Source organism: Chroicocephalus ridibundus, chromosome 3 (assembly GCF_963924245.1).
Source record: "Chroicocephalus ridibundus chromosome 3, bChrRid1.1, whole genome shotgun sequence".
NCBI lineage: Eukaryota > Metazoa > Chordata > Aves > Charadriiformes > Laridae > Chroicocephalus > Chroicocephalus ridibundus.
Window position 1 is genome coordinate 65,011,189 of NC_086286.1, and position 23,214 is coordinate 65,034,402.

General features: G+C 41.7%; 1 protein-coding gene across 2 annotated transcripts in view; it reads right to left on the reverse strand.

Moving 5' to 3' along the window:
- The window catches only part of ARFGEF3 (ARFGEF family member 3), a 99,970-nt gene that overhangs the window by 40,081 nt on the left and 36,675 nt on the right, over positions 1 to 23,214 (reverse strand). The window contains exons 5-13 of one of the 2 annotated variants that reach the window (XM_063329492.1): positions 18,664 to 18,732; positions 15,344 to 15,466; positions 13,804 to 13,846; positions 12,698 to 12,776; positions 9,964 to 10,068; positions 6,928 to 7,252; positions 5,408 to 5,520; positions 3,767 to 4,677; positions 133 to 216 (exon numbers count right to left, since the gene is read on the reverse strand). In XM_063329492.1, coding sequence (XP_063185562.1) covers positions 133 to 216; positions 3,767 to 4,677; positions 5,408 to 5,520; positions 6,928 to 7,252; positions 9,964 to 10,068; positions 12,698 to 12,776; positions 13,804 to 13,846; positions 15,344 to 15,466; positions 18,664 to 18,732 — 1,852 coding nt within the window. The remainder of the gene's footprint in view (positions 1 to 132; positions 217 to 3,766; positions 4,678 to 5,407; positions 5,521 to 6,927; positions 7,253 to 9,963; positions 10,069 to 12,697; positions 12,777 to 13,803; positions 13,847 to 15,343; positions 15,467 to 18,663; positions 18,733 to 23,214) is intronic. The other variant, XM_063329493.1, reaches the window with a different exon arrangement.

A 23,214-nucleotide genomic window follows, 5' to 3' on the forward strand; every position in this document is an offset into this window, starting at 1 on the left:
AGTGGTTTACTGTGAATATATTCCTCCCACCATCAAGTTCATGCCTCTTCTTAGACAAAATACAACAAACCATTTACATTAAAAAAAATAAAATAAATCCACACACAGAAAAGAAGCAAATGTTTTTCTTGCCTCGTGAGGGTTTGAAAGCTCTGTGCTGCTGCCTTCTCGGACTTTCCACTGTCGTCACTTTGGGGGCGTGGATAAGGTGAGTAACTGTTTGAGGGCGGATTTAGAAAGAGAGTAACTGTTCCAGGGTGGGTCTTAAAAATGAATAGCTGTTCAAGGGAGCAACCTTTGTGGAAGAGGGGTGATAGGGCAGGCTGCACACCATACCCACATGGGTCGCCACGTGCTTGGGGTAGATTTCTCGTGATCAGTGTTAACAGAGGATCTTTACCTAGTACCAAAACTGCAATCACGTGCTTGAAAGTAGCTCCAGTGATTCCTTCATCAACTGAAGGCAAAGATGCTTCTTAACACTTTGTTGGATGGAGGATCATGATATTGATGTAGCTAGAATATATTGATTTGACGCCTTATCTCTCTTAAATACGTAACTTGGGGACAGAATCTGCTAGAGCAATAAAAACCTCAAGGCAGAGAGGTATGTATAAAAAAAATAAAGCTCACTTTATTTTGCATTAAAATATTTTAAAAAAATGTGCAGCCTTCTATACAAGACTACAATTAAAAAGGAAGCTGTATAACTGCACGTAAGAGTGACTACTACATAGTGGGTATGTATTTGAGCACCCAAAAGTGTTTTGGGAAACACTCAATGGTCCCTAATTTCTTCTAAAATATGGGAAAATAAACAACTGCATTTGAGAGATGCTGAGATTTCAAAAGCAGAAGATTAGCTGATATGTAAACTTGCAATGATGCTTAACATAAAAACCCTGCCGCTAAAAGCTATGGAATCAAAACTGAAATGAGGTGCTAAAAATGTTTGCTATGATTATTCATACAATGGCACACAATATTTAGAATTAATGCCTTAACTATTCTCATGAACTGTAGTGACATGTCCAAATTAAGAGACTACTGATCAACAACTTTAATTATAAAATCTGCCAGCTATAATAAACAATGAGGTTGGCATACTGTCTTAACAGAGGCAACAGTTCATTTAAACTGGCCACGTAAAAGGACGTCCTGAAAAAACTGCAAACTTAGTGTTTTGTGCAAGTGAAGATAACGCTGAGAATTTTTAGATAATTTCTTATTTTTTAATATAGACATCACACCCCAGTGTCACTAAGGAATTTTTTGGCATTGGTTTTCTCTAGCAACAAGGAGGAACTTTCTAAGGGAAGATGAAAACTGTAGATTAGGAAGGCTTTTAACCAACTGACTTCCAAATCTTAGTTTCACTATAACTCTGCTTAGCTGATTTCACTTTTTCCGTGCGTATACTCCCATGCCAGTGCCTCAGATTCCTACCTCCTTTAATTGCTTTTCAATTCTATGAAAACACAGTAATATTACAATACTATTTAAAGACCTAGCTTGTAGGAAAGACTACTAAATTGTAGCTAATGTATTTTTCCCCCCAAAGTGTAAGAAAATTTGAAAAATGAAACAAAGCAGTTAAATAAGGTCTCTCAGAAACAACAAAAAAAAATACTGCTTCTGTACTGGCTGGTCTCAGAACTGCACCTGTCTCTCTTCTCAACTCCAATCTTTAACAATACTCAAGTTTCCTAATGTACTCTTCAGGAGTTATAAGTGAATAGATGTTGTACATACAAGGCATAGGACCAGTTCCTCTAAATTCATCATGTAATTTGGGCTTTGAATTGTTGGTGCTAACAAAGGCATGCTGAAGTAAGGACTCAAGCATTGCCTATAGAGGCAGATCAGACTGATGTCTTGGAAGCTCTCCAGGGGAAATTCCTGCTCCCAGACGTATGTTTTGACTTTAGTAAGGCTCTCTCTCTACAGGTCTTCGAACTCACACCTTTCCCACCTACATGGGAACACAAGTCCTCACCTCAGGAGCACTGATGGACTTTTGCGTAAGATCTGAGGTACAAGTTAAGGGACTGTTTCAGCTGGATTGAGTCTCATTCCAGGTGTCCAACTGAAACATGAATTGCACAGATCTTGTGAGAGCACAAAATTACAACTCTGTAACAGCCACAGCCCTATGAAAACACCAGGATACCCCTTCCAAGCTATTTTAATACAGTAACTTACTACTGTATTTTTCCATGATTGGCATCTTGCCATGGGGGTGGCTTTCTTAGCAAAGTGAAGTCTTTCCTAACTCAATAGTCTAACTCCAAGACTTAGATATCTTTTTAAGAGAGATGTACAAACCAGAAATTATGGACTTAATGCAGAAATCAAGTGATATTCTTCCATCTTTCTCACTGTATTAGTCATACTGAATGACAACAAAAGCCACGTTTAGCCTTAAAATCTAGAATTCTGCTAGATCTATCTCTTCCAACATTTTAAAATGTTCTAAAGGGATTTGATAGACAAAAGAGAAAAAAAGTGGTATACTCATTTGTGCACGAGGGAGCAGGTGCACAAAAGTTTGAGCTAGAGTTCCAGTCCTGGTCTTTTTCAGGAAAAAGAAACTCCTTGTGTCAGAAAGGATGCTTTTGAGCACCTCAATTAGGAATGTAATTAATATTAATGTCTCCTTTAAGATATGTCCTTTCTGTGATATATTATGGCCAATGTTTCTTAAGACATCTTCCTGAGTTAGGGCTTATTGGGCAGCATTTAAACCAAGTATGAGGAATATCAGCTTATTCACCCAGCTTCATATCTAAATGATGCTGTATATAGATGATGGGAGGCATCCCTTCTGACTCTGTATGAGTTTAATGTGTGTGAGAGAGCACAAATGAATGAAGCAATGATTAGGAGAGGAGCAATAGGAAAGGCAGTTGTAGTGAATTAAGTTAAAGAAACAGAGAAACATATTTTAACAAACATTTCCACTTTGGACACTGTCAGGAAAAAGAAACCCTTCTAAATATATATATATATATATATTTAAACACATTTTAATTATACTATCAACAGGACAAACTAGCCTGTGCATGGCATGGGTTTTTTTGACAGACCAAGTCAAGATCCGAAAGGTTCTAACCCTGAAAGAACTGCAGGTATTTAAATCTCTTAAAAGGTAAGATCTTTTACTATTTTTCACTTGATCTGGGCTTTGAGCTTTGCATTTCCTGTCATGATAGACAGCAGTATTAAGAAAAAGAAAAGAGTGAAGGTGAAGAGAGTCACTCCTCTTTTCTTATCCTATCCAGAGCTTACTGCTGTAGAATTTTTATAACCATCTTTGCAAGGCTGGCATTACTAATATAGTAAAGCAGTGATGTACTAGGCTACTTAAATCTCTTTCAAAACAGGTGATGGTCCTCCCCAGAACCCTTTCATGCTAAGGGGCAATCCCAGCTTCTGTTTAATGACAGCACGTGCAGATCGTCTCAACAAATCTTCATAAATCTGTGAAGAGGTACCTTACTACAGAAAATTTGCTTTCTCTATTGACTGAGGACATAATCCAGAGCCTGTTAAGTGTCAATGGACTGACCTCCCTTTGAATGAGTGTCTGCATATTCAATTTGCTTTGCCCTAAATTAAATGTGCTGCTGTGGAGGAATGTGCTTCGTAAAGCACAAACCTCCTTATTCTGGATATGTTCTCTGAAGATGAAATCCTACAAGAGAATCTGTGTACAGTGCTGCCACAGCGTGCGTGCTGGTTAGACAGTAAATATATGCTTGCAAACCTGAGCAGAAGGTTGAAGAAAAGCTCTGCAGTGCTCCATCCACCTCCTCTATGCTGGGAAGAGCTATAAGCCGAGGTAGAAGAACTTCAAGTGACTGGATAAACAGCCGTGCACTGTGCTGGTCTGCTTCTTGGTTTTTCAGCAATTTCAAAGAGAGAGCAGCAGTACGTAAGGACCTGTGACCTGGACAATCCCGTGGTGTCTGCTCCTCATCAGCCAGGGAGCAATTGTCAGAGCCTATGTCCGAGACATCTGACCTGCCCGAGTCCTTCTCTGCTGCCATAGAATACTGATCGCATGAATCGAACTCAGTTCTAGAAAGGTCCTGGTCATCTACACTGAAGTTACTTTCACTATATCTGGATCCATAGGACCGGGTCTTGCAATCAACTGATAAGAAATTAGTTATATCTGGATAGACTATGGTGTGGCTTCTCTGAACAACATCTGGCTGGTCAATGGTTTCTGACTCTGGTTCTCTGTAATGAATCTCTTTGCTTTCATGTCCAGCTGGAGATGGCAGTGAGTTTTTTTGACTTTCTGGATTATCCTCTGGAGTTGTCTGTCCCATATCCCCTTCCAAAGTGGTCTGACCAGTGTCTGTGGTAACACTAATGCTAATATCAGGACTCTTCTCATTTCCTGATTCCCAGGCAGGATTTTCTGAGGACAGGATGCGCCTCTGCCACCTAAAGTCGGCATCATTGATCTCCATGGAGTCCCTGCTCGTCTCAGTCCCATCTTTCAATTCTTCTAAGCGCCGGAGCAGCAGCTGGATCTGCTCTTCACTAAGACCCCTCCCTTGGCTCAGCTCATCTAACGCTCCAAGCAGGGCAAAGACGCAGGACACTGAAGCATAACATGCTTCAATACCACCTTTGATGCATGCTTCTGTCATCCCATCCATGATACTACAATTAAAACAGAGGGTTTTTAAGTGATGCAGCACATATAGTGAGCACATGTCACTATCATCCAACGCCATCCCTCCACAACCAGGAAAAAAAGAAGTGAAATTATCCTGTAAGACTACTCCTGAAAAAGACACGTAATATTAAAACAAAGTATTAAGTCTCCCATGTGGACATGCCATTCTATAAAGGGAGTGCCAACCAGGGAAACAGTTACCATGCATTTGTACCAGCATGCACAGCAAGTTTTCCCTTACAGACAAGCACTTACACTGAAAAAAAATTCAACACCCAACTGAAGCTAAATTTAAAGCCATCTGTGTCCTGAAAATTATCTTATCTACAAGATATGATCTTCATAAGAACTAAGAATCCTTCTTGCTCAATCAGACAATGTTTAAATATTTGATTACCTCCTTTGACTTCATCTTGGAAATGTACCTCTAAACAGTTATTTCTTTGCAAGGCTAGGGACCCAAACATAAGCTGTAAACTAACATATTTGGGTATTTTGGCTAACTCCACAAGGTGGTTATCCATGCCTTTACAAACTGGCCCAGACTGACGACAAACCAGTAAGAGCTTTTGCCCCTCTTCCATTTTCACAGTTTATTTAACCAGGTTGATACCCTGGCCCATATTTGGGTATGCTTCTGAAGATACAACTGTTTAAGTGTCCTGCGTGCACAGGTTTAAGAGAGAAGAGACTAAAGGAGGAAACAAAGCATACAGCTTGAGAAGATCCAGATGGGACTTCCTTTTAGAAATAGACCTCTTCCTGGATTCTGACTCAGAAGAGCAGGGCCCTGCCAAATCACAAAGCCGCCGAGGACTGCCAAGTATCTGAAAGGAAAGGAAACAGAATTTAATAAAGGATTACCTAAGCATTATTTAAATACAACAAACGAGTCACAGTTCTATCAAGCCCTGGAACTTGGTGTAGCAGTACTGTAATTTCTCAGCAAAGGAAAACAGCACACTGATGTTCTACTTACTAAAGCTCCCTTTCCTCTTTTTAAAGGCAGAAAAGCAGATAGAGAAGAGCAGAATATTCAACAAGAATTACATATAGAATGCTCTCCAGTGCTTTACATTTTTGACTGAATATGTTTCAACCCAACTGCACGTAAGACAACAATTGCAAGATACAGCGCAAGTATCTTGCAATATATTGTATACCAAAGGGGGCCTTTCTCCTCAGTCACCCAGTTACAAAATGATAGAGCCATGCAAAACCATGCAAAGTGATTCCTTCTGACTCAGCCTGCTAGGTGGCATCCTGTTAATGCCCACCAGGAAATGCAAGGACAAGGCTCTACAAACAAGACCATATTAATAAACAGAAAGAGGCAGCAGATATGTCCTGCAGGAAACACCACTAGACTGAGCTTTTCCTAAAACTTCAATTGTCATCTTGCACTTGTTTAAAATTAGAGAAAGACAAGTGCCAGGGTGACTGCTAGTTCAGACAACCCAGTGGGTGGCTGTGTGGTGGTAGGAGAAATCTTTAGACACAGAGCTGCCTAGGTATGCACAAGCGAGAACAAAAATCCCCTAGGACAGACCACTGTTACTACAAATTACGTAAGTTGCCTCGTGTTCCACAACATGAGAAGAAAGCCACGCATGTGAAATGGAAGAGCCCACAATTTCAGCTGCTGCTCCAAGAAGTCTCACAGTGCTCCAGTTCTAGTGCTGTCAGAGGCACTGGGCAAGAGGCCAGAATGGACTTGTCTTGACATGGCGGCTTAAGAGATTGGCAGCTTTCTTGTGGCTATTCTAATAAAGCTCAAGAAAACTGTATTTCAAAAACCTGTCATGTAATCAAAGCATATATTCACTTTAATGCCTGCAATACTACACTGTAAGGATGAATGTCTCCTTCTAGCAAGAGCAGAGAGTGGGGAAAGATGCCAAAGAAGTTGAAAACTGGATCACTACACTGTATCTCCCTCAAAAGAACAGTCATGACTCACTGATAAGATCTGCTCCATGCAGTACCACAGCATGAACACTGTCGAAGTTGCCATAGCAGCTTACATTATGGAGACAAATATAGCTATTACGACTTTGTAAAACTAAAAATATTTGTCAGAGTGGCTTTGATGTAACAGCTGCGCTCAGAAAGGGCAATTTCAGCATCCCTGCTGCTAAGGTATGGAATGGACTGGTGTGCACGTATCAGTAACATTTACTGTTAAATAAACATTTTGCTTTACATGCCTGGATTTGCACATGTGATTATCCTACCTCTTTCATAATTTTGATGGCTTCTACTCGGTGCTGAGGTGGTGGGTAAAGCAATATCCGGTGATAGAGAGACTGCAGCACAGGCTTCATGGATTCCACTGACCCCACCAGTCGAACCAGTTCTGCTGCAATATAATATATGGTCCGTGCAACGGGCCCACTAAGGGCAGGTGCTGTGGAGGAACAACCTGAACCCCGGCCATGATCAGAGATCCCTGAAGAAGGTGAATCAGCCTCAAGGCAGATGCTGCTGTGGGCAGAGGTGATAGTTTTGTCATGGATTGGATTTCCCAGGATTACTACTAGGGCTGGACACAGTTGCTTCCTGAGAAAAAGAGAAAAGCAGCAGATGGTAACTGGAAAAAAAATAATCTCACAGGAACAGATTGAAAATAGCCCATGGTTAAATGAGATACACACTCTTGTTTTAATGATCAGACAACAGCAGCGGTTAGATAGAATAACAAATTACACCAGGCTTTTTTCATCTCCCAAGCATCAGCTTGCTAGTACATATGGAAATACTTTTGGGTGCTTTATAAACAAGGTACTGATTTTGCAAGTTCATGCTGCTGCACAGCCCTGCTCTTGACAGGATAGCATGTCTGCTTCTTTCACTGGCTGCAACCTATCACAAGTTCAAAATTCTAGGTTTCTACTGCCAAGTATTTCTTCAGTCCGACTTGGGAGCTTTAAAAAAAACCTGATCAAACAAAACCCAATCTACGTTAACTAGAAGGCACACGTATGTATTTTAGTAAGCACCCTTAGTTGTGAGCCTCTGTTTTGCTGGCTTTCGAGAACATAATTAAAGCCCTCTACTGTAACTCAAAGCGTGCTTTTTAACTCCTCGTATGACACTCTAAACTAAAAACAGCATCCTTCCTTCAACTGTCTTTCTGCATGAACACTCAAGTCAAGTGACTCCACACCAGCAGATCATTCTCCTGTGGAACCAGAGCCAAACGCAAATCAGCACTTTGCTTCATTACCTGTTACTTCAGCTTTGTACTCACGCACTTGACATTTTACTTCAGTCTGCAAGACCCTAATTTAAAAATCCAAGTGCTGCATGAGAATGCAGTTCCAAACTTGATTTTCACCCACATGCCTCAGAGGTTCAAGCTGTCACCTAGAGCAAGCACCTGATGACAAGTAATGATTCAGCATAAAAAGTAACACATCCTCCTAGGCAAATACATCTTATTTTCTCAAGATTTTTATGCAGCCCAGAACTTTCATTGCTTCTCTTAACATTCTTGCTAAAACAGCTTGGCTTCCTGGAGTCACAGAAAGAAAGAAAGCTTTTAATCAGACATCAGAAAATGACTTTGAGTCTGCTTATTCCATTTCTTTCTCCAACCAGGTACATTTCAAAACGTATCAATTCACTGCTTAAGAAACATGCCTGCCTTGAAGCAGGCATAATCACAGGCTGTAACAGCAACATATTCCCAGCACATCTTAGTCTCATCAAAGTGCTTCTGTATGAAACAATGGAGAACACTGTCAGAACACAGAGCTCAATCTTCTCTGTCTGCTCTCTTCTTCATCTTCAGTTGAGAACTGACTACCAAAGTGCCAGCCAGAGAGAAAGTTGTGTGCATGTAGGCAACAGCTCCTTAAAGAACAAAGACAACTATCAGTTTGGTTCACAGCTTCACTAGACAGCTAATGGATTACTGTATACTTATACTGCTACACATTCAAAATAATGTTTGCAGCTTAAACTGTTTCATGTCTTAGTATTTGGGCATTTTTTTTCCCCACTTCACCTTAAGCATGTATCTGGAGGATGCATATTCCTTGGCAGCAATGCAGGTTAAGAAGTCCTGCCCCTGATGGCTTGCTCTCATGATACACAGTTACAAATACAAACACCTGTAGATTTGCAGTGTAAACTGGATCATCAAAATGATGTAATTTTAAAATAAAACAGGAAGCGTTTTCTTTTAACTGAGATTATTTCAGTAACCTCACTTGCAGGATGGCCTCACAGTCAGCCACATAAGCATAAACAAAGGGTTGGGTGAAATTCCAGGGCAGAAATTTCTGAAATGGGTTTGCCATGAAAGAGAGAATTCTCCTCTTACATTAGAGCTCCCAAAGGCCTCAGCACAGGGTCCCTGCGCAACACTGGCACGTGTTATCAACCTGAAGACCTCCCAGTCCAGCAGCCGCTGATTTTCCTGGGACAGCGAGGGAAGCTATGGGTGCCTCTACATGTTGCATCCTTAGAACTGGGCCCAAATCAAATAATACCATTTCAAAAATTACAGGGCACAAGAAACGCACTTGCCATTAACAGTCACATATATCTTTGCTTAACACAATCACCTGCCAAAGTCACAGGATGAGCATGGACTGCAAAGAACTGCATATTAGTTACAGTCTTGCTTTATTATTATGACTCAATTATCCCTGTGCTATATAAAAGCACTATTGCAAACAAAAAGAAGGAAAATTATTATTTCAAGTGCTACGAGGTGATGGTATCAAACAATTTAGAGGCAGATATGAACATTAACGACATCAAGCCTTTCTGGTGAAGCGTATTAAAAAGAAGATGTCTCGGTAAAGTGAAAGCACCATGAAGATCAATTAGTCTTAGCCCTTATACAAAGCAGATCATAAGCATTTCTGGTCACCAGCACACCATCTGACATTAATTTTGGTTATCTTCCCGTATGATTGCATCAGACCAGTAAGAATCTCTACAGCACCCTCCTGAAGTAAGCAGAATATTTAACGCCACACACAAATCCGAACTATTGCAGAAAGCATAAGAGATTTTCTATTCTGGCTAAATACATTAGACTTCATTACAGTGATAATTCACTACAGCAATTTAATGCGCTAGCTGAGCATAAGGACCTAACCAATCTTATATGAGGCACAGAACGAACTGATAGTAGGTTAGCAGCAAGCTCTGCTTACGTGTGGAGATTTATTACAGGTTGGTTTGCACGGCTGAGGGGAGAAGGTCCTTTTATACTTACGAACTGAAGATTTGCATTAGTCTTCAGATGTACTCACCATATGAGATCAGTGAATCCTTTGTGCTGGTGCATGCTGGGAGAGGAGCTGTTTAACATGGAGAGGATGCACTCCAAGTAAAGAAGCTGAAGTTGTCGATTGTCACTGGCAAAGAGAAAAGATGCCATTCACATCACATTAAAACAAAGATAATTTAATTTGCTAAAATAGCTACCTTATTTCACTTGAAAATAATACTGCGATTTGCAGCGGTGCTTTATTTTCCTTCTTCCTATGGATTTACAACAGCGCGATCACCTTTATCATCCCGTTTATTTTGTACTGAACACATGCAGTGATCTGCTACTTTTTGTAATAGAAAGAAATCAGATTTAATTAATCAAATTTCAGAGTGAGGGATTAAAAAAAAAACCTACGTGAAAAAAAGAGGAGGAAGAAAACAGAAATAATTATTCAAATTCAATCTAAAAACTTGAGGAGGAAGGTACCCTTAAAAAGAGGAAAAGGAGACAAACAGAAGATTTTGGACTATTGGATAGTTTCTTCAAGCAATCTGAAGGGCGTTTAGGGTGCTTTCTCCCACTTATTTTCCCTGCTTTCTTGGTGACGGCCACAATGGTCAAAAGTCAATGTCTACAGGCAGAAAGTCGCATGATGACATGGCTACCTTTCAGGGCCTTGCCAGTTACTCTGTCAAAACCATAAACACGACATGAGATTCATGAGAAAGATCCTGTGGACACCTGAAATGGATGCACTTGTAATGTACAATGTGCTTGTACCTACTCTCAGAATTAGCTGCGGGATTCAAGAGAGAAGCACAGCTGAGGTCTGCCTTGTGAAAGGAGCCCCCCATGCCAGTTGCACTCACGGTCTGGTTTTCATTCCCAAAAAGACTAGGATTTAATCATCCTTTTTTGATCCAAGATGAGAGCTGGAGGAATGTATTTTCTGATGTATGATCATAGGTAAAGGAAGCTGTAAAGAATGTATTTATCTTAACTGAAATTAAGGAATCATAAATGCCTGCTTTTCTGTCACTGCTCCAATCCCTTTTGTTAACGTGGATGAATTTTCATCCAAGTAGAACAGTACCTGTTCTAATGCCATGCAGAAAAAAGCAAATCCTGAGGCTCGAAGAAAGATTTCTAACCTGTGCTATAGAGGGTTTAAAACTGCTGGCTGGTTATATATTTTAGAGGCGATAGCCTCATCTTCACAACAGTCCACACCAATCTGGAAAGATGCACACTTTCCACATACAATTGCCTTCTTTCTTACAACGTGCTTTAATGTCTGTTATCGATATCTTGCAGTTGCCATAGGCATGCACAGGGTGTCCCTGCACTCTTGATTGCTCTGATGCTTCTCGCTGCCCAATTGTTTTCCTGCAGGTAAGAAATGAATATTGTACTCCTGCACACCTCAGCATAGTTGTGTTCATATCACTGCTGCCACAAGTTCCAGAGTCACCAAAGTCACCATTGGTCCCGAGAAAAAAATTCACCTCCCTGAACACAACTAAAAAAAATAAATATATATTCCTGTAGAAGATTCAGAAACATACTTTTGTTTTCCTAAATGCTGACACAGATTAAACAATGCTAAGTAAGGCACTCTTCCCATTCAAATCTTGCTGCAATTAAGAGACTCTCATGGGAGGAAAGCCCACAGAACTGCACACAAAGATGTCTGTGCTGCCTTCGGCTCCTGTAGTTCCTAAGCCATAGTCTTCTTCTTGAAAATGATGCAGCATATAAAAGGAAGTACCAACGCATGCTTTTTTTGTGTTTCTCCCTTTTCCCCGAGTTCATCACAGGCTACTTTCAGAGACATATAGTCCAACCAAACAGACGTTATGCTACATTTAAAATAGTTTCAGACTGGCTTTTTCGCTACCAGTCAGGTGATTCACAAGTGGCAGTAGTAGCAAGTTAAATCTTAGTTTACTGATACAGAAACAATGTCATCAAGAACTTCTTTTTTCTTTAAAACTTTCAAGGTATTTCCAGCTTGCTATATTGCTATTTTTTTTAATAACTGCTGTATAATGTTTGCATTGCTTTTAGTCGATTTGTCACCTCTCTAACACTTCAGGCTTTTTTTGGCTCATTTGTTAACAGACCATTAGTCAAGCCATGCTAGAATGCCACAGGAAGTAGTTTTAAACTCATGAGTAAGTATTTACTGTTACAGTACTGGACAACAAGAGACTCTAGTCTTTTAATGCAGCGCAACACTCTACTACTGCCCATAATAACTGCATTTTAAAAGTCAGGCTCATGCATTTCCGAGTAGGTAGAGTGTATGTACTCCTAAATTTAAGGAGTGCTTTGGTAATGCAAATTATTTCAATTGGATAAATTCTGCCTTTCTAAGAAGGACGTATTAATTTATTCTCCATATTAAATGTTTCTGTTCGGTTTTGACATGTCTCCTGTAACTGTTGGTCTGTCTACAATGGTTGCTTTCAAGCAAGCCAGAAAAGAAAATTCTCCTTTGACAAGTATTTAGATGCCGTATGGGAGTTACTTATAGATTAGATTTACTGGAAACACTTTAAAGCTGAACAGTGCGCAGAGAAGGCAAATCAGCTTCTCATCTCAATTGATGATTAAATTAATGCATCATGAACAATACTTCCTCTAATAAACACTTCATTTAAGCACAGTTTTGCTCCATAATCCCAGAACTACAACAGTACAATCACATATATCAGTGACACTCTCAATCTCCAGCTAATAAATTCAAATTATAAACTGAAATAACTCACTTTATGACAGCCTGGAGCTTCTCACAGAGCACAGTGAGGACAGATACAACATCATCACAAAGAGACTCAGCTGAAGTACCTCCAAAAAGGACAAAGATCAGAGGCATTACATATGTGCAGCTGGATTACAACCTCAATTTACTGCATAGTCTTTCAGAGCTGGTGAGAGCTCCTAAACAACAATCAGGGCTGCCAAAATTCATAGAGAAGATACAGTAGGAAAAGTCCTAGATTGGAAAGAAAGTGATCTCCACACAATGAAAAAGCAGTAGTATGAAATCTGGAGAGAGCATTGATTGCTTACATGCATTTACAGAAGGTTGGCTGAAATCCAGTTCAGATAATAAAATAAGTATACAAATAAATAACAAAAAAGGACCGGCTCCAATACTTCTACATGGCCGCTAAAATTTCTGTATCTCTTCCTGCAGTTTGTCTCTGCTACACAGCCTCTGATGTCTGATCAGGTTCTGATCTTAAAAGAGGATGCGTGTGCACTTCAAAGATTTTAGCCTCCATTCACACAAGTTATCCTGCAGACATCCAGTGAGGTCAAAAGCAGGGAATATTTTTACCTATCAGGGAAGCTGTTGGAGGTTAAGTCAGAATGAGAGTAGAAAGAAATTCTCTTGTAAAACAATCATTTGGCAAGCATAAACAGACCTTCACTAGTGATGTGCTTTCAAAAGCTGCCATTGTAAAAACCGCATCTCTGGCCTGAAATACAATAACACAATAATTTCCAGATTCCATGTCCTACTCCATGAGTCTGTTTCAATTTAGGAAGTAAAGCCACTTACTAAAACTTTCTCTGGAGCACCGAAACTTCTTAACTACAGAAGTTAGCACCTTAGAAACAATCATTTATTACTATGTTGAGTACAGTGCTGTTACAATGGTCCAAATGAAGACATGACTGAAAATATCAGGAGCTAACAGGGCTGTCTCAGGTCTTTCCATGGGTAGCACAGAGAGCATCGAGCTATGGAGAAGAAATCCTGAAGATGCAATTGCTGTGACATCAAACAGTACTGTGCTGATGAAAGGAAAGTGAAGAATAAAAAAAGCTGGATTAGAAGGAGTCACTAAAAAAGTGTCACAAATACCTTGATTCTTGAATTTCTGCAAGGCGTCATGGTTTTCAATTGTCTGTTGAGGAAAGACAAAGGTGGTGTAGTAGGTGCAAGGGGTAGAAAAACACTGTAGAAACAATACTTTAACAGCAGTGCTTTCTTAACAAATGCATGCCCTCTATCTGCTTTGGGCTTTTTGTTTGTTAGGGTTTTTTTAAGTGAAGCTTTTGCAAAAAGTTTTTTTTAAATTCCTTAAGATATGCTTTATCAGTCATTGAGATTTAAATTCATCTCATTGACCTGAACTGGTCTCAATAATAAGTAGGCATGTAAGTCGCATTGAAAGTAACCGAAAGCATAGTCTAGATTTCACTAAGTACTTAGCAACCAAAATCAATCGAGTATTAGAGAGTTTATCACATTGTCATCATTAATGTTACAGTGACAACGCAATAAATGGCAGTCAGGAAATGAAAACAACCTCTTGCATCATTTGGTTCGGCTGCTGTACAGGATTCTTCCGATCAGTGCACAAAGGGTTCAAGCGAAATCCTCCTCTCAAGCATCAACAACAAACTGCCAGGAACTAAATGCAGCTCTCATATACTTTTCACCTATTCCTCAGCTAAGAGCAGAGCTAACAACATTCAACTTTCAGACCCAAACTGAAATTTCAAAACTACTGGGTTTGGTTTGGGGTTTTTTTTGGCAAATATTTTGGCAAGTAAAATGAACCTACTTAGCACAGCCAGAAGATAAGTTTAAGTAAACCAATTAATTCTGTTCTGCAGTTGCTCATTAGGATAAAAGTAATCTAGTCTAATAATCCAAAATAGAAGTGATCATCTTAACCCAAAACAGATGTAAGGAAAATAATCTGTACAACTAAAGTCCTTAAAATTTCCTAATAAATAGAAACTGACTTTTACAAATAGTATTTTTTTCGATAATATACAAAGCAGCATGAACGAATGTAAGAAGCCAATGTAATTTCACATGTACAGAACATTTACAGTTTTGCTGACAATGTGCTGGGATTTCATCCAAACAGCTCTCATGGATTTTAACAATACAATAAATAGAATTTATTTTTTTGCTAACAACCAAGCAAAGAATTTCATGAGCTTAAACTACCTTCTACAAAAAAGTAGAAGAAAAACTCTCAATTACACTTTCCTTAGTTAAGAATTTGTTTTATATAAATATCTGTCATGCAAAAACTTTTGGCAAAAGGATGTCAATGAACATTAGGAAAACAAGCAAACAAAATAAAGAATGGAAAAGGAAAAAGCTAAGGCAGCCTGATGTCGGAACAAAGCCTCCTTTGTTTAATGGAGAGAGAAAAAAATAATGAGCCAAGTAGAGCTGACAATATGAGAGCTGTGTTTCTGATAGGCTGCTTTGAGGCAGGCACAGAGTCAGAGCCCAGAAAAGCTTTTAAACAGGATTAATTGTGGAAGTGTCAAATAAAAGCCATAAGGCACAACAAGCCAGTACAACACACTGCATTCAAAGAAACAAAAAGCTGTGCAGCCATGGACATGGAACCATTTGTTGACGCCAGAAGGCTCACCATATTTTCTTGCTTTTGTCGTAACTGTAAAGTCAAGTCACTCAACATTTGGCTGAGGGTTGCCCGCACAGCGGTGTTAATGCTCCGCTGGTGACAGCTAGATACATATGTCTCAATGCAAACCTGATGAGGAAACAAGACAGCAGTACATAGATATGAACTATAACTTACCAGTAACACATTTTAGGAGGATACCAAGGTCTCTCACATACAGATAAGTCAGCCTTCCTTACGACTCTGTATTGCTTTACTAGCACATAGAAAGTTTTCAGCAACATGGAAACCGAGTAAGTAGCATCCAGAAGTGGCATGCAATTCATCAGTTAGTCTCACAGCCGCAGGAATGGCAAGGCAAAATTGCCAAAGTCTTCCCTTCTGTCAAACCCAAGTGATTTTGGCACTTTCCTTGCTCTGTAGGTAATTCCCTAAATGCTGCTTTGATTGTTCATTTTTAGATACCTCTTTGTAACTATCACTCCGTAAGTCTGTATCTGCAATGTAAATACCCTCCAGTTCTTTAAGATTGTTGCTTCTGTTATATAGTTATTTGCTATTTTTTCTATAATTAATTATCATATATTGCAGCACATCTGAAAGCCTTCAAAGGCCTTTCTTAATACAAAAAATATAATAAATAGCGTTTTACCATAAATAACACAAATGATTGCCTTTTAATAACTGGCAATCAACCCGAGGGCTCCTCAGCTCAGAGATCCCATAGGAGCCAAGGCTGCAATGAAAGAACACTGATGGATCATCCAGTTCCCAGCTCCATGCCCAGCTGCTCATGGGTTTTTGATGCTGTGCTGTGACCAGAGTTGTGCTTGACTTTTGCCCCCAGATGATGCTATACAAATAGTTGCCAAAGCATAATGCAGCTAGGATCCGGGGGATAGCACACTGCAAAATGCAGTTTCTATCCTTGATCAGATTTTTGGTGGGAGGTGTTGGTCTCTGTAAGAGCTCCTATAACTGTAGTAACCACTGTAACTACTAAGTGGATAACAGTCTCGATGGAGCCGAGTGCGTTTGTGACAGAACTGTACAACACAATCTCTCAGACTGTGACCTGAAGAAGCTGGCACACTTCTGCATTTGTTAGAGTGGAGTGGAAAACAATACAGGTATGTTCCTAAGGCTCTTGATCTCCTTACTTTGGGGGACCTCACATCTCAGCATTTCAATAAAGCCACAAGCACAAGAAAACATGACTGAGCTTCTTGGATACAAACTATATCCTAAGTGAGTGACCTGAGACGTCACATATGGAAGCCGCTTAATTATGGCTCTTGCCTTATTTTCCCTTATTTCCCAACTACACTGAGATAGCATTCCAGAGCTTTTCAAGTGGACGTATATCTCATGCTAGAAACACTATGCAAATGACAAACTGAGACGGAGTATCTCCTTTGACAGTACACTAGAACAGGTTACAGTTGTATGCATTTGCAGGATATAAGGGACCAAACTGACAGAATATCTCATTCTTGATGCCCTTTTTCAAGATTCCAAGATCACCCCCAAATTATACCCCCCAAAAAGAAGGGATTTAATTTAGCTTGAGATCAATTAGTCCATGATGAAGATGGTTTTGTAAGTTAAAAGAAAGCCTGGACCAACTCTGCCCATCATACAGCTATCACCTGAACTTCAGTGGACAAAAAAATCCTAAAGCCTGTTAACCACGTACAGCCCTTTGCAGAGGCCAAACCATTCCAGTGCTGCTGAGATCATTCTCTTTAGTTGTAAGACTTTTTCTAGAGTACCTGAGTTAATTGACAAAATACTGTTCTTAGAGGTAGGCTGACTTTCTGGAAAGAGCATGGTTGATATCTCCTTCTTCTCTTCCATCCCCATGCCAGCTAATGAGCAACAGAACTGCTCACTTGAGCTCCGATCTTACGAAAGGCCTGTGTTCTAAAATGGCTGTGCAAGGTACCTTTTGAAAAGCCACTGATGAAGAACCACCAATAAAAATGCGAGAGCTCAGGGCCCCAAGGAGGTGTGCAATGGACATTTTGATCATTTCATGCATTCGGGGACTTCCAGCTCTATGACATGCAAAACACAACTAAGAGCAAAACACAGAAGGGTTAGCCAGTGAAACACAACAGAGTCAAACAAAGCAAACCTCCAAAAGGTAGATAGGAGTAACAAATACATACATAAAAACAAGCAACAGCAGGAACTAAACTTTCTTGCAGTGGTCTAGGCAAGCATGGGAAGATGCACACAGCAAGATTTAGTCTGTTTTCAAACCTATTAATACTTAAGCCACAAAATACAGCACTCTGTGTTGGATGCTTCCTTAATTTGAAGCTGACAATATTCAGAAAGATTTGGGCTGCCATTATTCTGTACGCATGGATTGAGAACAATCAGACAGTGCAAAATGACCAGACTGTAGCCTTGTTTGCCAGAGAAAGTCCTCAGAGAGTTCTACCAGTAACGCAGGCAGCACCTTTCCAATTCTGCAGTGGCTCCACTTTGCTACAGAGGGCAGGCTAGGAAAACTAAGGGACTGACTTGGAAAGAAATGCCAAATAGCAGGGGCACTGTAGCAGAAAGCTCCTTTCTGCCACCTTTCCCTTTGAGCAAGTCAGAAAAATAAATGCTGAGGCTAAGCAAATGCTGAACTCAGAAATAATTTTCTGTTTCCTACTGCTGCGTCTTCTCTAACCTGAACAAACAGTTCCATGGCTTGCTACACACTGTACTAAAAATATCACCCACCTACAAAGGCTCACTTAATAGACCTGCGGGTATGTTTTTCTACAGCCAAAGCTCCTTTACAATTTAATTCAGATTAAAATCTAATGGAATAAAGGGAGAAGAGTGATTAATAGCATCAGGACAACACCATATACCTAGAGCAGTAATAAATCTTTACATAGCTAACAAGAGACACTGTGGCTGGCACTTGTGCTAACATGGCACATTATGGCCTACACACCTCTGTTGAGGAAACTTCATTAGTTTTAGATTTGTACCAGGTAAGGAATCAGCACAGTGCTATTTTATAAGGAACTCAAGGAAATTTTTCTATTGCAAAAGGCAAAGTAAAGTAAATATGAGGAGTAGTAAATATGCAACACTGAAATATACAACTGTCGGTCAGTTTCCAAAAGTGCCTTCCCATGGAAGCCCATCAACCCTGCCCAACTTGCAACTGTTTCTTCACAGTAGACATAAGGCAACTCCAGTCCTTAAGATGGTAATCGTGATTTGGACTGGTTCAGTTTCAGGGTATGTATGGAAGACACACTAGGTAGCAGGGGAATGTTAAGTGACACGAGCAATGGTAGGACAGAGGCACTTACCTCAGCAATCTTCAACACTGAACTCCCATTCAGCTCAAATGTGGATGTGTAAGTTATACAGAGCAAGACCTTGAATCAGAAGAGAGGGAGGAAGGAAAAAATATTAAATTTCATCTGTTACTGTTTCCCTTCCCCACCCATATGCTTTTAGCCACAGCTCCATCCATTTTTAGAGCAGACATCAGAAGCTTCTTAGCACCACGTGTTACTGGGATAAAGGAAAGGCACAATCAAGTTGCTTCCTCCCGAGAAGCTGCAACCGTTGGCCCCATGGATTATTTATCGCTGTCTCCTATGTCTGGCCATGGAAGGAAAGACAATCCAGGAATCAACGCTGGTCTTGGGCTCGATAGACAGAATCCATTCATATTTTAACCACAAGCTTTGCATATTTTATAATCAGTCCTTCCATTCATTTCTATTAGTATAACAAAGGAGGAAGGAAAAAACGCATACAAGTTATTACTTAGGTGACACAGATGCATATGTATTACGTGAAACAGGCTGCTAATTACTGCTTGACATGAGGATTTCCCAGCCCAGGATATTTCCAGTAAGTGTATTATAGTAATTTGATAACAAGCAGCTAAACAAGAACTGAAGGGGGGTGGGGATGGTACTGGGCTTGCTGGTGAGGTGCCAGGGTGTAGTTGCTCAGCGCTCGTGGGCCAGTGTGCCAGTATTTCTGAAAGCCAGAAGGCACACCACATCTCAAGGGTCAAAACTACACACACAACTCCCTCTCTGAAATGCTTATACACCAATGCACGCAGCATGGGGAATAAGCAGGAAGAGCTGGAGGTCTGTGTGCGGTTGCGGGGCCATGATCTCATTGCAATTACTGAGACGTGGTGGGACAACTCGCATGACTGGAATGCTGTCATGGATGGCTATGTCCTTTTCAGGAAAGACAGACCAGCGAGGCGTGGTGGTGGAATTGCACTCTATGTGAGAGAGCATTTGGAATGCATCGAGCTCTCACTAGGGGCGGATGAAGAGCGGGTCGAGAGCTTATGGGTGAGGATTAAGGGACAGGCAAATATGAGGGACACTGTTGTGGGTGTTTATTACAGGCCACCTGATCAGGATGGGGAGACTGATGAGGCTTTCTACAGACAACTGAAGGTAGCCTCGCAAGCGCAGGCCCTGGTTCTCATGGGGGACTTCAATCACCCCGATATCTGCTGGGAAGACCACACAGCCAGGCATGCACAGTCCAGGAGGCTCCTCCAGTGCATTGATGACAACTTTTTGACACAGGTGGTACAGGAGCCAACAAGGAGAGGAGCACTCCTGGACCTGGTACTGACAAACACAGAGGGATTGGTAGAGGACATTAAGGTTGGGGGCACCCTAGGTTGTAGTGATCATGAAATGATTGAGTTCAGGATCATGGGTACTATCCACAAAACAACAACAAGAAGTAAAATTACAACCTTGGATTTCAGGAGGGCTAACTTCGACCTCTTTAAGAAACTGCTTGGAGAGATCCCGTGGGTTAGGGCTCTGGAAGGCAAAGGGGCTCAAGAAAGCTGGTTGATATTCAAAGACCACTTCCTCCAAGCTCAGGATCGATGCATCCCTAAGAGAAAGAAATCGGCCAAGGGACGCAGGAGACCTGCATGGTTGAGCAGGGAGCTTCAGAAAAAGCTCAAGTGGAAGAAGGAAGTTTATAATAAGTGGAAGAAGGGACTGACCCCTTGGGAGGATTACAAGAATGCCACCAGAGCGTGCAGGGATGAAACAAGGAAAGCCAAGGCTGCCTTGGAATTAGACCTGGCTAGGGACATCAAGCAAAACAAAAAGAGCTTCTACAAGTATATTGGAAGCAAAAGGAAGACCAGGGAAGTTGTAGGCCCACTGCTGAATGAGGCAGGAGTCATGGTGACGGAGGATGTGGAGAAGGCAGAGTTACTGAATGCCTTCTTTGCTTCGGTCTTTTCTGCTCGGCCCAGCCCTCAGGAGTCCCAGGCATTGAATAAAGTAACAGGGAAAGAAGACGACTTCCCTTGGGTTGAGGAGGAGCGAGTGAGGGACCAATTAGATCATCTAGATATTCACAAGTCCATGGGCCCTGATGGGATGCACCCGAGAGTGCTGAGGGAGCTGGCGGAAGTCATTGCTGGGCCGCTCTCCATCATCTTTGAAAAGTCCTGGAGAACAGGCGAGGTGCCTGCGGACTGGAGGAAAGCCAATGTCACTCCAGTCTTCAAGAAAGGCAAGAAGGAGGAGCCGGGGAACTACAGGCCGGTCAGCCTCACCTCCATCCCTGGAAAGATGATGGAACAGCTCGTTCTGGGTGTCATCTCAAGGCGCGTGGAGGAAAGGAAAGCTATCAGAAGTACTCAGCATGGATTCACCAGGGGGAAATCATGTCTGACTAACCTGATAGCCTTCTACGATGGCATGACTAGATGGATAGATGAGGGGAGGGCGGTAGATGTGGTCTACCTTGACTTAAGCAAGGCGTTTGACACGGTCTCCCACAGCATCCTCATAGGGAAGCTTAGGAAGTGTGGGTTAGATGAATGGACAGTGGGGTGGATAGAAAACTGGTTGAAAGATAGAGCTCAGAGGGTTGTGATTAGGGGCACAGAGTCTAGTTGGAGACCAGTGACGAGTGGTGTTCCCCAGGGGTCAGTACTGGGTCCAGTCCTGTTCAACATATTCATCAATGACCTGGATGAGGGGATAGAGTGCACCCTCAGCAAGTTTGCTGATGACACCAAGCTGGGTGGGGTGGCTGACACACCGGAAGGCTGTGCCGCCATACAGAGAGACCTGGACAGGTTGGAGATCTGGGCAGAGAGGAACCTTATGAAGTTCAACAAGGGCAAGTGTAGGGTGCTGCACCTGGGGAGGAACAACCCCATGCACCAGTACAGGTTGGGTGCTGACCTGCTGGAGAGCAGCTCTGTGGAAAGAGACCTGGGAGTCCTGGTGGACAACAGGATGACCATGAGTCAGCAATGTGCCCTTGTGGCCAAGAAGGCCAATGGCATCCTGGGGTGCATCAAGAGGAGCGTGGCCAGCAGGTCAAGGGAGGTCATCCTCCCCCTCTACTCTGCCTTGGTGAGACCGCACCTGGAGTACTGTGTCCAGTTCTGGGCTCCCCGGTTCAAGAGGGACAGGGAACTGCTGGAAAGGGTGCAGCGGAGGGCTACGAGGATGATTAGGGGACTGGAACACCTCTCTTATGAGGAAAGGCTGAGGGATTTGGGTCTCTTCAGTCTGGAAAAAAGACGTCTGAGGGGGGACCTTATCAACGCTTATAAATACTTAAAGGGTGGGTGTCAGGACGATGGGGCGAGGCTCTTTTCAGTGGTGCCCGGGGACAGGACAAGAGGCAATGGGCACAAACTGGAACATAGGAAGTTCCACCTAAACATGAGGAGGAACTTCTTTACCCTGAGGGTGGCAGAGCACTGGAACAGGCTGCCCAGAGAGGTGGTGGAGTCTCCATCTCTGGAGACATTCAAAACCCACCTGGACGTGTTCCTGTGTAACCTGCTCTAGGTGACCCTGCTCTGGCAGGGGGGTTGGACTAGATGATCTCCAGAGGTCCCTTCCAACCCTATGATTCTATGATTCTATGATTCTATGATTCTATGAATTCATAAGCCTCAATTCATGAGGGAAGGCTTGTCCAGTCTTGAACTCAGCAGGAAGGATAAGAACTAAAAGCCCTGTCCAACATCTTACTTTGGAGAGAAGGGGAGTGGGAATGTGATGTGATCTGCAGGCGGTAGTGTGGTGGGTGAGTCGAGCAACACAGTGAGAGGTGCTGTGGTGTGATGCCTTTAATGTCTGGAGATGTCCTCCCTCCCTCCCCATCTTCCTTTCCAATCCCTCCTGCCCTACAGAGAACTAAGAGAGTCTGTGCTACTGTCCTCTCTCCTTCAAAGCATAAAATTCCCCCAGTGCCAGAATTTATGCTTTGCTTGGGATAAGTGTACCAGTAAATATCAATCATGTTAACACTAATGTATTGGTCCCTCCAACTTCTCATCCCTAAGAACTACTGTTGTCTGCTTCACAAGGAAGTTCAGGGCATCAGCTAAGTTAGCATTACTGGCTGTTAATGATTTCCCTTACTTATTACATGCTTTTCAGTGGTACTAGGTTTTTATTTTATGAGTAGCTTCTTCTAATGTACAACACCCCCGGGGTAATCTCCTTAGCCTGGAATGCAAAAAATCCGCAAACAACTTTGCCACAGTGTGTCTGATCAGAGCTTGCATGTTAAACAAAAAAAAAAGGAGGCAAAGGGATGTATGTTTGGAAAGATTATTGCCCTTTGGTTCCTGTAAAGCATCATTTTTCTGACCTTTAATTGTGTCCCATAGTTTCCACATTATGGCGAAACCGCAAAAAATTATAATGTAACTATAATGTAACAACCTGAAGCAGAAAACTAGATCAACTCTCCAGTGTATCTTCTCTCTAGGTAGTAATGAGCCCTAGAAGCATCTCAGAGCCTTCATAAAGAAAAAGAAAAGTGCTGATCTGCAGGTTAAGAGAAGCATTGCTTAGCATGCGGGAGCCACTGAA